The 15,111-nt window shown below is 45.0% G+C and overlaps 1 protein-coding gene across 4 annotated transcripts in view; it reads right to left on the reverse strand.

Annotated features, from left to right (window-relative positions):
- The window catches only part of LOC8035647 (hepatoma-derived growth factor-related protein 2), a 72,884-nt gene that overhangs the window by 26,982 nt on the left and 30,791 nt on the right, over positions 1 to 15,111 (reverse strand). For 2 of the 4 annotated variants that reach the window (XM_029981267.3, XM_029981269.3), the window contains exons 10-13: positions 12,117 to 12,183; positions 11,235 to 11,312; positions 10,086 to 10,256; positions 8,490 to 8,536 (exon numbers count right to left, since the gene is read on the reverse strand). In XM_029981267.3, the coding sequence (XP_029837127.2) occupies positions 8,490 to 8,536; positions 10,086 to 10,256; positions 11,235 to 11,312; positions 12,117 to 12,183 (363 nt within the window). The remainder of the gene's footprint in view (positions 1 to 8,489; positions 8,537 to 10,085; positions 10,257 to 11,234; positions 11,313 to 12,116; positions 12,184 to 15,111) is intronic. The other 2 variants (XM_029981268.3, XM_029981270.3) reach the window with 1 other exon arrangement.

The following is a 15,111-nucleotide window of genomic DNA, read 5'->3' on the forward strand; positions in this document are numbered from 1 at the left end:
AGCGCCACCTATTAACCGAGCGAATAACAGCGGTTGCGCCGCTGCTGGCCTCTTTGCAAGGCATCAAGAAGCAGCGCAGACTAAAGCCAACCGCCAACCATGCCACTCGTAGCGGAGCTGCAAATGGCAACGAAGCGAAAAGCTGTCTCTCAGGAGACAAAAATGAAAATTTTGAGGTCGGTGGACAGCAGTCAAAAGAAAAAAGACATCACTGCGGACTTCGAGCTTGCACCAAGCACGATGTTTACCAACCTGAGTGCAAGGAAAAATAATGAAGTCTGCTAAGCAAACAACACCGTCAAGACTGACCGGAAGAGTCCTAGGCCTCGACCCAGACGTGGAAGAGGCTCTGTTCTCTTGAGGACATAACAGCACGAAATTTGCCGGTGTCTGGTCAGTTTCTTCAAACCAAAGCAATCAGTCTGGTGTGTCTGTTAGGGCATGATGATTTCGGCGCGAGCAACGGTTGGCTCCAGCACGGTGGCTCCAAGTGAAAAGGCACCAGCCCAAAATCACGTCTTCAAATAAATGGAATAGGCCCAGCTAAGGACGTTTCTCGCGTTGCAAATTAATTTCCTCATGCTCCAATCTATTTTTTTGTGCTGCTTAGTGACAGGTAAGGGCCCCCTGGTCCGCGATAGCGCGTTTTTATATCTTAGGGCTGTGCACGTTTCTGCACAGGCTCGATTTCAGGAACGTTCTCGTCAATTTTTGTGTGTACTTTTATAACAAATAACGTATATAGCGAACAAATTTCTGCTCCCGATGCTAGTTCATTATAACGAGATTTGACTGTACTAACTATCCTTCTTTTGTAAAGTGTAGCTTTAATAAACGGTGGTACTTTAAAATAGCCAAGCTCCTGAACTTAGTTGTTGGGAAGCATGAAAGCTTCTGCTTCCCTCCTCCCTCCAGTGAAATCTACAGGTTTTTATCTTTAATTGTTATAAATTTATAAAAACACAAACTCTCCTTCATCTAAGAAGCAAAAATAGTATGTCCAAACCAGGGTGTCTAGCAAATTATTATTTTGAAATTCCCTTACTTTCCCAGGTTTTCCCTGACAATTTCAGGTGAAATTTCCTGACGCTTGTAGAAGCGGTTGAATATATAAAACCATTACCACACAGGGTATTGAGCATTGAGCACTGCGAGCATTATTTTGCAAGGGCTTAATCCAACTTGCATATACCAAAATATTCGGATTTGTCCAGTCCGGATTATACAAGCACTTTCTTGCCGCCGACATCTTCAGTGAAGAGGCCTTTTCCGGAAACACAATGAAAACACGACGCTCCACCACACACGTCAATAACCGAATGGCAGCATGGCGCATTGCCGCCAGATACACACTTTCGGATACTGTCGGCTTATTGCTTGAATTGGATTGGGGTCTACGGCTGTCCTATTTGTTACTAAATCTGGAAGCTCTTATTGGATCCAGCCTAGTGTCGTGCCCTTACACAAATTCAATCCAAGGCTTGGACCAAATTTCTCGGCTGTTCCCTTTGCATCGGGTAACACGCTGTACATGGGGTGAGCAGAGCCCGCGCTCCGCTATAAGCAGAATTTATTGCCTATTTTTCTGCCCCCAAGACCTCAAGTCTCTGCTCAGGGCGCTCGATGGCATTTCTGGCTCATTTTCCCTGACTGGGCTCGCTTTTTAACAATATCACTGACAATTCCCTGATTTTTCCAGGTAATTAAAATTTCCCTGACAATTTCCGGTTTTCCCGGTCACTAGACACTCTGCCAAATTGCAAACTGGAACAGTGGCTTTTATCGTGGCCCAGAAGAGTGAAACTTCACGAGAAGAATGCACCACCAGAATAAAACTTTGTTATGAATGATTTTAAGGCTTTTTGAAGCCATGCACACAGAACTATGAGTTAGACTAACCAGTAAAATGCCAATTTTCCCTGTTTTTTTTCATCACTAAAACGCTGCACTTGAAACTGCTAGTGTGGTAAAATGCGGTCAGGTGCTGCTGCAATGCTTGACTGAATGATTGATTGACTGATTGGAAGTGCTGCGCCAATGAGAGAGGCAAAGCTCCGAGTCGGACGATGACCTGGACGTAGAAGTAATGACCAAGCATTTATGTCGTTCCAGCGGATGCCATCTTTGCGTTAACTGTGGCGTCTATGTTCATGACTTACCCATTTGCTTCGAAAAATGGTTTGGTACCAAAAGCAAATGTATTAAGTAAGCAGTTTGTGGAAACAGTGTGCACGCATCAAGTGTGTTTTCGAAGAATTAATTGATGCACTTGACAATACAATGACCAGCAGATCAAACTAAAGGGACACAGCACAGTTCAATTATCCCAAACATCTCTAAAGAAACAATGAACAACACTCATCCACAAAGGTGCAGATTCCACCTGCTGCCGTCAGAGCAGAACATAGCTAGTTGTTAGCACTGACCAGACAAGTTCCTGACACCACAAACTGAGGTGTGACATAAAAAAGTGAAAACAGCTACTACTATATATAAAGAAAAGGAGCCCATTAAACAATGTTTTGCCAACCCCCATGAAATAGTGTCATGTAATAAGTTAATGCAGTAGACCCCCGTTGATGCGTTTTCAGTTGATTCATTTTCCCTGCTGTCATGTTCAGGAAACCCGGTACTGTTGAACTGCAGCACAGATATATGTATCGATCTCCCGTTTGTTGCATTTGCTTTCCCGACAGTCGTGTTCAAAAACAACCACCTTCGTTGCCCAGGTGGCCGCGCCCCAACCAGCGACCAACCTCTTTCTTTTGCTCTGCTCCCCCCCTTTTTTTTGCCTCTTTGCCTCTTTATGCTGAGCTTCTTGCCTGGCAGGCCTGACCTTGGACTTTGCTTGAAAGGGATTGGGGCTTCTGCAATAGTCCGCTCATCTCTCCATTTCGTTTCATTTCGCACATGCGCTCTTCTGTTTTGCTTGGTTTAGCTGATTACTCTTGTCTCGTTCGAGTGGAGTTGAAACCCATGACCATGCGCATTGGGCTTTACTGCTCTGCACCGGAAAGCTAGGAACAAAAGCTGACATGGGGCAGCCCGTGGGTCAGCTAGAAAAGCTCAGAAATTTTAATCGCTCACAAAGATCGACATTCTTCGGCTACAGAGCAACCCCTAACTACAAAAAAAACCATTCCTTAAAAAAAGTTGCATTGAAGCCTATTGGCCTTGAGACCGACCCAGAGGTGGCGCTACTGTCGTGCTATCATCATCATCATCGAAGCAGGGATAGAAGCATGGTCGCCCCGTATGTGCTCCATGTTCGCGCGAGACGGTATAGATTCTTGCATTTACTACTTTGTCACATAGTATCGGTGGTAAAACAATTTTAAGTGAACATAGTACGGTACTGTTCTGTGCTTGAGGGAAGATTGAATTGTGTTTGCAGTGTACGGCCTAAATTTAAGTAAACGCTCGTGTGGATGCATTGTCTACTGTAGGCAGACGTTGGCAAGCATGGATCACCGCGATGGATGTCTATGTCCGGGTAAACTGCACCATTTATGTTAGATATTAGTTTATTTTAAATGAGATGTATCAATTCACCAGCAAATAAATTTTAAAAAAAAATTCTATCCAGGATATTTACCTATAATGGTCCCGTGGGTTGTAAAATAGCAAATATAATGCCTTTTTTTTTCCTTTTTGAAACTTTTAGTTGTTGCAGCTATATAAATATTTTGCATTGAGAGAAGCTAGTGCTGTACTGGAGATTACCGTGCTATTGCTAGCTTCTATGATTAAAAAAGTTCCACTGCAGCCAATGTTTTTCTTTACAGTACCACGGTGCAGGTAAGTATTTTGGAGTCTGAATAATTCTACTTTGTTGCGATGAGAAGAGAGTGCCTCTTCTAGTTACGATCCGCAAACTGTTTATCGGCAGCACAACTGAGACAAGTGACACAAACTATACTAACATATAGAGACTGGAATAAACAAGTGTAACTGAGCAATGCAGCAGCGTGCGTGTTATTAAACGCTTTTCTCGGTAGTATCAGATCACCCGCTTTAAGAGGTTAATACTATAAATTCCTGGCTTTATCATCTTCTATTCAAACGCAGTAGACTGCAACTCTAACAAACAACCCGCACCATGACACAGACAGCATTGACCGCAGCGACACACTTTAAAGTTGGATTCACACTGACATTTGAATCGCAACCGCCAAAGTGGATCTATTCGTTTTCATCATCAAACGCACGTGCAATTGTATTGCATCCTTAAGCAATCGCGTTTGCAACCACTTTGCAAATGCAGTTCAGCCACCGGTCTGAATACGGCATTACTGATGGTGGGTAGTGACCCTCACGAGATTTTGTGGTAACCCTCTTTGCCCTAACCTAACACATATCAAGACTGGGCTGTTCATCGATTCGCTTTCAGATTTTTCAAGTGACGCTTTAATAGCAATAATTTTTTTTAGCCAACGGAAAAAGTAAAACATGCCTGTTTTAATATTTTTGACATCTTTTTCAGGACACAGGCTTACACGGTAAACCACTTCAGTATGCTTGTGATTGTCATTGAGGGTAATTATACGATTTAAATAATAACTTAAAAAGGACTTCACTTTAAAAGGCTTCCCGTGTTCATATTTCTGTAGGCGTCACAATGTGAAGTTTGAAATGGGACTGCAATATGAAATTTATGACAGAGTAAAAATAATAAAACAAATGTGTAGTTTTAACATCTTTCATATAACATGGCTGGAGAAAAAACAACTATAGTAGAATCTCATTAATTCAAACTTGAGGTGGAACGAAAATTTAAATAAAGCAAAGTTTGAACTAACAGCAGTTTCCTCCCATAAAGATGCATAAGATGGGACCTGCATGTTAGTTTGAATTCTCTGCAAGTTTGAATTAAGAGAGTTTGAATTAACGAGATTCGACTAACAGATTTTTCAATTTATGATAAATTTTTAATTAACCCCCAGCTCTAATCAGCATTTAATGTTCCATGAAAGCTATGGATTATGCGAGATAACAAAAATATGCAGGACCAACTGTTCTATAGACAACAGCAATAAGATTATAAAGCACCCGACTTAATATTTGTCGCTTTGCTGACTTTTTACGGGGTGCCAAACGATATAATACAACCTTTAGTAAGAATAAACAACAACAAAAACAACACGAATTTCATAGGGAGGGTCCAGCTCATATGGTAATGGGCTTGCGTCGTCAAGATCCATGCTTCTGAACATGCACCCGTAGCAGACGAAGCACGGCGGTAGCCCCACTTTCACATGTTACCAATTTCGGCCGTACGGTGGCGACACGGCTCAATCTCAAGACGAATAGGCTCCCAAATCTATTCGCAACTCCAGCGCGCCGCTCGCCCTCCCGCGGACGAACGGAGAACCAGAGGAGCGGGGACGGCGGCGGCGGCGGCGGCGGCGGCGGCGGCGCGGAAGCGGTGGCAGGTACTGTCGGCCTTGATGTGTGAAGCCGTTTTAACAAAAAAAGTGAACGCGTTAAAAAAGGAATTCTTGTGCTCCGCCTTGCAACAGCCTTGCACGAAGGACCGGGATGTCTAATTTTATTAGGGACTTTTCGTGTATCGCATACGCTTCGGATTTCTGGTCTTGTGCATGGCCGCCAGCTCAATCTGTACTTAACGTGACGAAAAACGCTCCCACTAATAATGAAGAACTCTATAGTACGGTCTGCGGAAAGTCTATTCTTTGCCATAAGTAGGAGAAAACTCGTCGCGCAACGGTATGTCGAGCAATACAAAGCGGGAATGGGTTCGCGTTTTAAGGCCGTTACAAGGAACATGACCATTTATTCCAAGCACTTAAAAAAAACAGAATACCCGTACTTGCTTTCAGGTGATTACAAAGCAAATAAAGAAAGGCTAGAAGCATTTTAAGCGGTTCTGTGTTGGGCAGCCGTTTGTGACGAGAGCTTAGAACGCGCAGTTTTGGCCAGACGGACCGCAATGTTGCAAATAACGCGGTGCAAAAAATGTACGGTATATTAAAATATTTATTTTTGATAAATCGATAAATAAAACCCCTAAACACGCCGGTTATGTTAATAGGCAGTTTTTGCAGAGCGTACGACACCCCTAAACATCGTTTGGACGTACAGCGCACTGACGTTCAACCAGCGCTACCAACATTCACGAGCGACTTGTTAGCCGAGTTGTGCAACTTTTTAAAATAACCCAAGTAAGTGTGAATAACTGTAAAAAAATAATAATAATCGGGGTTTTCTTGGCCCTACTGCAGAACCTCGTGTTTTTTTTTGTTTTTTTTCGGTACTCTTTGATGCGTACTTTAGCTGTTTAATATCTTATAATGCACCGTCATCAAGCCCCTCGTAAAAGTTGGGGCCGTCAGTTTGACGTCGATGGGCTGCACGGCGAACTGAAGTTTTGGAGTGTCGTATATGTGCCAAGGAGTGTAAGGACTACAACATTTTTTTTTTTTCTTTTAGAATGATGAGCACGGCAACGCTCCTGGCGCGCACTGAAAATTGTACTTCAAAGGCACAGCGCAAGCCTGCGGTTATAATGCTACACCGCACGGTAGCCTGCGATAAAAAAACTTTCTATCAATAGCGAGTTTTAGTAGATCGTGTTTCCCGCTCCGCTTAGCCCCTCCGCTACCCGGAACTCTACAGCCAAGGCCATCGGCGCGCAGGCGCAGTGGCGGTTTCTTCGTAGCGGAGGGCTAGCGGAGCGGAAAACACGGTCTACTAAAACTCCCTAATAACTATAGAGCAGTTTGATTACGTGTAGCAATACACTAACACCGAGACGGCGAGCAGCGAGTTGTGAGCCTGTGACGCGAAGACACCAATACTGTGAACGCTGCTCTTCTGAAGCTTGACGGTCAGCGTTCTCGACTCTTTTTTTAGAGAACTAATGGCCAGGCAAAGCCGCAAACATATCTTCATCGCCCTCAAAAATATTCTGCCACAAACAGTAACCTGGCCGGTGCCTAAAACGCGCTCGCTCACCCCAAAGCTTCGCAATTTGAGGTTTCTGCAACTTTTAAATAACAGCATGCTCGTTTTCCTAACGTGCATCAGCATCTACGTCACTTGTAATATGATCCCTTCATAACCGCTTCGCATTTGTAGACCAATAAATAATTTTTAGCGCGCTGAACAGCGTCAGCGCGAGCAGGCGCGCGGGATATCCTGGAGAATCTATCCCCGTCTCTTCCGCCATCTTGGAACTACCGCCCCGCCACCTATAGGGCGTTGGAGTTGCGAATAGGATCCTGAAAGCATTATTAATCCCATAACTTTCCTCGAACAATTTTTTTTTGGTGTACTATTGTTGTTAGTCAAACGTATCAACAGGGATCTACTGTAACTCCGTGCGATTAGACATTTCTTTCCTGAGGGGCACCAGCCTATTGGAACTTGTCTGAATTATTTGTGTCATGACCCATCTCTTTCGCAGACACGGACAAGAGGCTTATCAACTCCACATTAAGCAAAGACCGGGATAAGTAACCACAGTTGCTTCAAAACCGCAATTTACGTGCAAGAAAATACACCACGAGGCATGAATTCAATTGAGCGCCAACAGACGGATACCCCTCAGACAAAAATGCACGGGCGCAAGAAACTGTTACCTCTTTGCATGACTGTACTTTGTTATTAACATTACAAAACACCATTTTGTTAACCAACACGTCCAGACTCGAAAGCCCGACAAGAAATGTTATACCGTATTTACTCGCATAATCCTCACACTTTTTCTTGCAGAAAATCAATGGAAAGTTGGGGGGTGAGAGAATTACGCGGGGAAAATTTTCCGCAAAAACATAGAACGCTAAAAAAAAAAAAATGTGAATTGGGATTTTTGTGTTGGCAGCTACTTACAAGGTTTTAGAATTACCAATACAGGACTTACCTTAACAATAAAACCACAGGTTCAACACAAAGCAAGGTTTATTTGCAAGCACAGTCTGAGTTAAGACTTACCTACGTCGCTGATAACGACCTCAGTCCGAATCAGTCCTAGCATCGCTGGTCGTTGCCTCCTCGTCATCTCCCAATTTCTCGTCGGCTGTGCGAATGCCGTCTAGTTGCGCGCACGCGAAACCGGCTCAACGACAGTGTGACTAGCTTCTGAGAGATGGCGCTAGGCTGCCTAGGGCACCTTAGGGTGCTTGGAGCATTAAAGGACTCTGGCCCAACGGAATGGAGCAGCGCGGCGCCGGAAAATGCGGGTGGTAGAGAGTGCGTGCATCATGCGGGTTTCGTGAGCAGGCGACTTTCGCCGCTGCAGTTTTGAAGATGGGAGGATTACGCGAGGAAAGGGAAAATCCAATTTTTGGTGGCTCACATTAGGGGTGCGAGGATTACGCGAGTAAATACGGTAAACACAAAGTGAACTACAGTTATTACACCTCGATAAAACAGCTGTATAAACTGAAATTTCCTCGAGGAAATTTTAATTGGTAACTCCTTTCAAAGCACTTAGTGTACCTGCAAAGTAGAGCAAAAACTTGACTCACATTTTCTTCTGCAATTTTTCCAACGAAGCTTCTGCCAGTGCGTCCTGCTGCGGGGGACAAGAAACGAAGTGTTCCATGTGACAGTGGAAACCCAGTGCAACAGTATGCAACTACAGAAAACAAGCACAATAGACATTTTCTGATAACGAGTGCCACCTGGGGGCGTTGTCTGCAAATTACAAATAAAATGCAGCCCGACGTGCCACCACCCATTGGAACAGATTGGTATCGTGCTGTTGTATCGGTCTTTATTACTTTTTCCTTTGTCCCATATTTCTGATGCTCGAAAAAGAATCGTCAACAAAGACGCAATGCATGCAAAGATGGGTGCTGACAACGTTGGTCGTGCAGGACGGAGCCCTCCGAAAATGGTGACAGTGGAAAGAAAGGCCAGGGGAGAGCGTGTGTACATGTGTACAGGCTTACTGGAAAAAGGTCCGTTCTCTGGGGGTATTTCTGGTATGCCCAGGTACATATAGGAAATGCTACGCATCCAACACAGCACAGCGAGTCCAATTTCGAATACCTTAACCGAACGCCGTTACACAGCGCAGAATTTCCGAAGCAAAAAGGCGTGCGATGTTATGTGGGTGCCATTATCCACCATTCTAAGCATCAATAACGATTGGTGCACAATGTCGCACATCCAATCTTTTGGAAAACTGCACCGTGGGCATCAAAAGAAAACTGATTTGTTTTTTGCACCATCTTGTCAACGCATTCTCGTATAAAACAAAGCCTTTACTGTTATCCTTTTGCGTTTGGAGATACTGAACAGGTTGTGTTTGGTATTCATGACAAAGATGCTTACAATGTCAGGGAACTTGTTTTTGCCGTTTGAAAAGAATTCTCAATGGTCAAGAAATGACAGAAAGTATCAAGCAGCAAGCTTGGTGCTTTTACAAATTGCTTTGTAATAAAAAAAAAAAAGTAAAATGGAATTTTTTTTTTTTTTTTTTCAGAATATTCACGTTGTTAAACACAATTTAGGTAGAGATAGCCCGTTCTGGGCCCCACCCAGGAACGTAGCTAGCTACGCTCCAGTCCTTGACTTTCATTGGTTGGAAAGATGATTGATGTGCGGAATAATCGTTGTAAAATTGCTTCTCCATGGTAGTCTTTTATTCAACATTGTTTTTATGTTTGAGAAACAAACTACCTATATAAATAATGTGATTATTGTTTTCGGAAATATCATGAGATAGACTTGAACCTCGCACCGAACAGAGAAGGCTGAAAACATTATTTGCTTTTGGATATTCCCACATAATCAAGAAACGCATACAGTTCTTAGAGGAGTTCGGCAGTTGGGAATGCGAACATACTGCAGATTGACAGCACGACAAGAGAAAGATGGCGCTGCAGAATCAGTTTGTTGATTTCTATGCGAATAAGTGTGGTGCCAGCAGCCACTGACATGTAAAATGCCCCAAGCTAGCAGCCATGACATGCTGGTCAAATTGGCGCTCTGCAATTGAGATTCGAGCCACCCCGTTGCTAGGCAGTCTAACTACCTCGCTCTCTCAACCCAGTCCACGAAACGAGTTTGACATTTTGCCCGTGGGTTTGTGCCCTTGAGAGCGCAGTTGTTCCCACCTGTTTTGTAACTGATGTCGCAACCCCGTTGCTCTGTGGCAGAGTGTATGAGGAGCCAGGTTCGGTGCTCATGAAGCGAGAAACGTCGTCCAACACTACCACGGGATTCTGCTGATCCTTGGGCACTGTCCTGCGTTTCTTCGGGGGTGACAGTCGGACTGGAACGGCGTCCTATAGAGAAACAATGCACAAAAATTCAAACCAGATGTATTAAAGCTTGCAAGCAGATCTTGGAAGAAAGCCTTCTGAAGCTCTCTTTGAAATCATGAGCCTCATTTGAAAGAGAAAGGACACTTCTTCATTAGGCACAATATGGAGTCAAGGTAGGTACGCCCTCTGGCAGGGGACTAGCCAGGAGCGTTTGGGGTCAAAACACACTCCGAAACGTTTATGGCATCTCCCGTACCTTCTCTTCGCAGTGCGAGCAATTTATATTTCGCGTCTCGGCATTAAATTTGTAAGTGGATGAGCTATATGTTTCAGTAAGAGCCTTGGCTCGAACCACAAAGACACTTGGGCGTGGAGAAGAGAAATCCGGGGTACATTATATTTGCGAGGGCTCTTCTTTACCCACACCCTGTTCCAGATAATGCAAACTGCTCTTTATTCGGGGTCATTTATTCGAGTCCTGAGCCAGCCCAGTCCATCGTCCAGAAAGCAGACAACGGAATGTCCACTAAAACTTTTTTGGCCTTCGACGCGACCGTTGTGAGGAAACTGCACTTGAAGTCACAGATTGTCTACTAGCTCGCTTCTGGTGCGACACTGTATACAGCTGCAGTGTCAATGTCATATCGAGGTGTCTTTTATAGCAGTCAAATTTAGTCGCACATACAATTGGTCTTCTTGTGTAGATAGACTGAAAAGCTCGGTGCTCCAACTTTCCCACACATTGTCATCTCCCGCTCTCCCTCAGCTTCTTTCTGTAACTGTGCTCTGGCCTTTGAGGACCACCTCTGCACTTGCTCACAATCTCAAGGTGGGGAGTTCAAATCCTGCGAGGACTAAAGTCCCTTTATACAATTCCCTATGGGTGTGATGCTCTTCGGTGCCGGTTTTTCGTTACAGCCAACTGCTACAGAACTCCGTAAAAATCGGCTGACAAAACACATTCTGTGTTAAAAGAAAGCTGTCACAAGCGGCACTCACATGTTCGGTGTCAGACTCTGAGCTGCTTTTGGAGGCAGATTCCTTCAACCTTCGCTTGCTCCGCGACTCAAGCCAAGCCTGCAACAAGTTACCACATCATTTGAACCTCAAGAGGAAACAATGGACTAGAAAACACGAAAGAAAAGATTGTTACTCAATTAGCTTGCCTGCATACCTCCTCTATGTGCAAAGTTACTATCAGAATGTCTACCAAGTTAAAACAAAGTTTTCAAAATTAGAAGCTTTTCCAAGTTTTCCCTGACAATTTTAGCTAAACTTCCCAACCGACTACAGGATGCATCTGAGGTGCTTCCCCAGTTCGAGCGTCAAGATGTTCTCACTCGGGCAGCAGAAATGAACGCAACCGCCCTGTACTACAGATTGGTAGGCACCCTGTACTACAGATGTTTCTGAATGGCTCAATGATCTCAACAGCTTTCACTGTCTGCACAGTCACCGATTCACTTCCCCTGAGCTAGAGCAGTGGTTCTCAACCATTGAGGTTTCGCGGACCCCTTGTGGATCGGCGGAGATGATGGAGGACCTTGTTCGCGGTAAGGGGAAAGATAGAGGTTAATTATGATGGCGATTTAATGAATGACCATAATTAAGGGCTAGTGTGAAGTAGACTTATCTTACTGACATACACACGATAAAACTCACCCGAACATTTGAACGTTTCTGCTCAATCTGATAAAAGACAACTTTTATTGCCGGGCTTGACTGATGAGGCTGCGCTTTGCAGACCCCTACAATGCCTTCGCGGACCCCAAAAGGGTCCGCGGACCCCCATTTGAGAATCACTGAGCTAGAGCAACCAATGCCAAGGCTTCAGAAGGGACCTATTGTCAGAGCATAACTACATTCCAGCAGGTGTCGCACCTTAGAACGGTACTTCTTCCTGGGAGATGAACTGTTTGTCGGTTCCTCCGCTGGCTTGGGAATCTCCCTGGGTACAGAAAAAGAAGGTTTTTGTTGCACACATGTACAAGGTTGTTTAACATTGCATCACCATGCAAACATTTAAGGTAACTGTAGGTCTCCAATTATATAAATTACTTTAAAAAAAGAGAAAGATATCTGTGTGTGGTTGCGAATTCCTGACCAAGCTTTTCTTACTACTCTTTTATATTAATTCTAACGAGAACCTTGATTATCTCAACTTTATTTCATTCTAGCTTAAAACAGATTTTGATACACACCCTAGTAGCGCACTTAGTTCTGTGATGTCCTTACAATGCCCCGACATTTTGGGGATGTCCTCTGTGTGTTCAAAGGACATCCCAGAACGTTAGGACATCCTAAGCATATTCACAGAACTAAGTGTGTTACTGGTACGTGTTGATGAAGACATTTTGGCCATGACCAAAAAAAGTTAGTTTATTTATTGAAGTTATTTTCAGAGAACAAGAAAGCTAGTACTAGTGGAATTGTTAACTTCAAAAATTTCAAAATCCAGAGACATACCGTAAAACCCCGTAAGAATGCCCACCCAAAATGAAGAAATAAATGGCGAAAAACATGGGGTGGGCTACCTTTGGGGATGCCACAGCAAAACTTTATCGAAAATTAATGATAAGCACTGGTGCACCCACTATAAATCACGTGATGCGGGAACTGATAACGCAGATCGCAGGCAGGGCAGATTCATGTCTCACGGTGCGAAGAACTCGCGGAAACCCACCGAGAACTTGCATCTCCCGGGAACGGATACCGCAGATCGCGAACGCAGCAGATTCAAGTTTTATGGTGACATAAACATGCGGGGACCCGCTACAAACCTGCCTGTCACAGAAACCGATATTGCGAGCGCAGATCGCGGACAAAAACGCGGGAATTTTATACAAACTCGCATGTCACGGAAACAAATACCGCAGATCGCGGACGCAGCAGAACCACATTTCACGATGCAATATACACACAGGAACAACTCGCGGTGTAACAGCTAGAAATCGATATCGCACGAACAGATCACCGACAAAAACACGGGAATCAGCTACAAACTCGAGAACGGATACCGCAGATCGCGAACGCAGCAGATTCGCATTTCATGATGCAAAGTATAAATGCGAGAACAACCAGTGTGTTATGGGACACGATGTCAAGCGTACCGGTGCCGCAGATTGTGTCGTTGATGCGCAATTCCCGCCCGACATAGCTCGACGTTTGACGGGAATCGGGGGTGGCCAATGTTTTAGAATATTTATGTTACAGATATTTAGCCAGAAAAACGGGACGGGCGGAATTTACGGCAGCAAGGAAGGTTTCAAGAGACACAGTGTAACTTCGTAGTTACATCAAGTTATATATTTAAATTATACAAAGCACCTCATAAATCTCCAAATTACCTAACAAAAAAATATTTTTACAAGCTTGATCGTGCTGACAAAGACTGGTAAGCACAAAATGTGCGACAGGCCTTTATTATGTACCGAGTGAGAGGAACACATCGTAGGCCTAGCACTCTGCGCTATAGGCTTTTACTACAACAAGGTTTGCTTGAAAAGGCAGGTTCAGATCGAGGAGGCGCAGCATCCAAGTGCACTTGCATGGCACACAGAGCGCTGGCCTGGTGTCGCGTGCTCGCCAAAGACTGCACACTTGGGTGACCCGACCATTGGCCCTGAGAAGCGCGCAGGGGGCGACCGCTCTCTCGCACGCAGCGCCAAAGACTTGGCCTTTGAGTGATCCAACCACAGGCCCCGAATAGTTCAGACGGCAAAAGCGCTCGGCTCTCCATCTCAAGGTGGTGAGTCCAAGTCCTGCAGGGGGACTTAAATCCTTTTACGCAGTTTCCTAGAGGCGTAATGCCTTTCACTTTAATGCTCCTACCCGTGCCCTGGAACGAAAGGAAGGTTCCCTGGTAAGGCACATTTTGGCAACGCTTGCCAGAATCCTTTTTTTTTCTTTTCTTGCAACTCATAAACAAATTAAGATTCATACTTTAGTGTTAAACTTCCAAGCCGCGGGATTCAACCTTTTGATCCTCGGAGAAGATGGTGTCCCCACGTCCTATTCAATGAATGCTTCGGTGCCTATACCCAATGGGAGCATCTCTGGATGAAACGGGGTTCGACGCACAGTCGTAACTCTCGCTCAAATGGGGGCCCGCCGAGTTTGAATGGCTTCAAATGGGCCTTGTCTTTCGTGCTGCGTTGCGTAGCTTGTCTGTTCTCTGGCTAAACGTTTGCCCCTTTCCGATGTGGAGGCTTCTTTTTGTTTTTACAGCGGAGTTGTTAAGGGCTAGAGTCCCGAGGATCGTGTCCGGTACAAAACACTTGTCGACAAAAATGCCTCTGGACAGCTACTGCCATCTATAAGCGACGGCGGCAAGCACACAACCAGTATGGTTGCCGCCGTCGCTCGTAGATGGCGCCAACCTTTCCAGGTATAATAGAAGAATGGATAGTTGGGTGCGTTGGTGGGAATTCATCGTAGGAAACAGCGCGAAAAACAGACAACAAAGAAGAAGCACACGTAACGAGCGCAGCGCTCGTCACGTCTGTTTCTTCGTACTCGTCTGTTTTGCACGCTGTTTGCTACGGTCTTATCAGTTTCGGTTTGGACTTAGGATGGGTGGGCCACGCACCCTTTTGGGGAAAGAAGACTGGCTGCGAAAGGAGTGGCGACGTACACAGCAGCGCGAATGGGTCCATAACCGCGGCAAAGCCGCTGTCGCCTCGACTTCCATTGCGTCGAGCGCTTCATATTCTCTTGCCAAAGAAGAGCACATTGCTCGCCTGGAAATCCGCCGCCAAGAACAGAACCAGCGATGTAAAGGGCGCCGGCGAGCCAACGCCACGGACGACGATCGTGCCACGGAGGCCAAGCGCAAGCGCAAGACCCGGCAACGACTGTACTCCTCGCCGGCTAAACA

This window comes from Ixodes scapularis, unplaced genomic scaffold (assembly GCF_016920785.2).
Source record: "Ixodes scapularis isolate PalLabHiFi unplaced genomic scaffold, ASM1692078v2 PGA_scaffold0__279_contigs__length_252992795, whole genome shotgun sequence".
NCBI classification, from domain to species: domain Eukaryota; kingdom Metazoa; phylum Arthropoda; class Arachnida; order Ixodida; family Ixodidae; genus Ixodes; species Ixodes scapularis.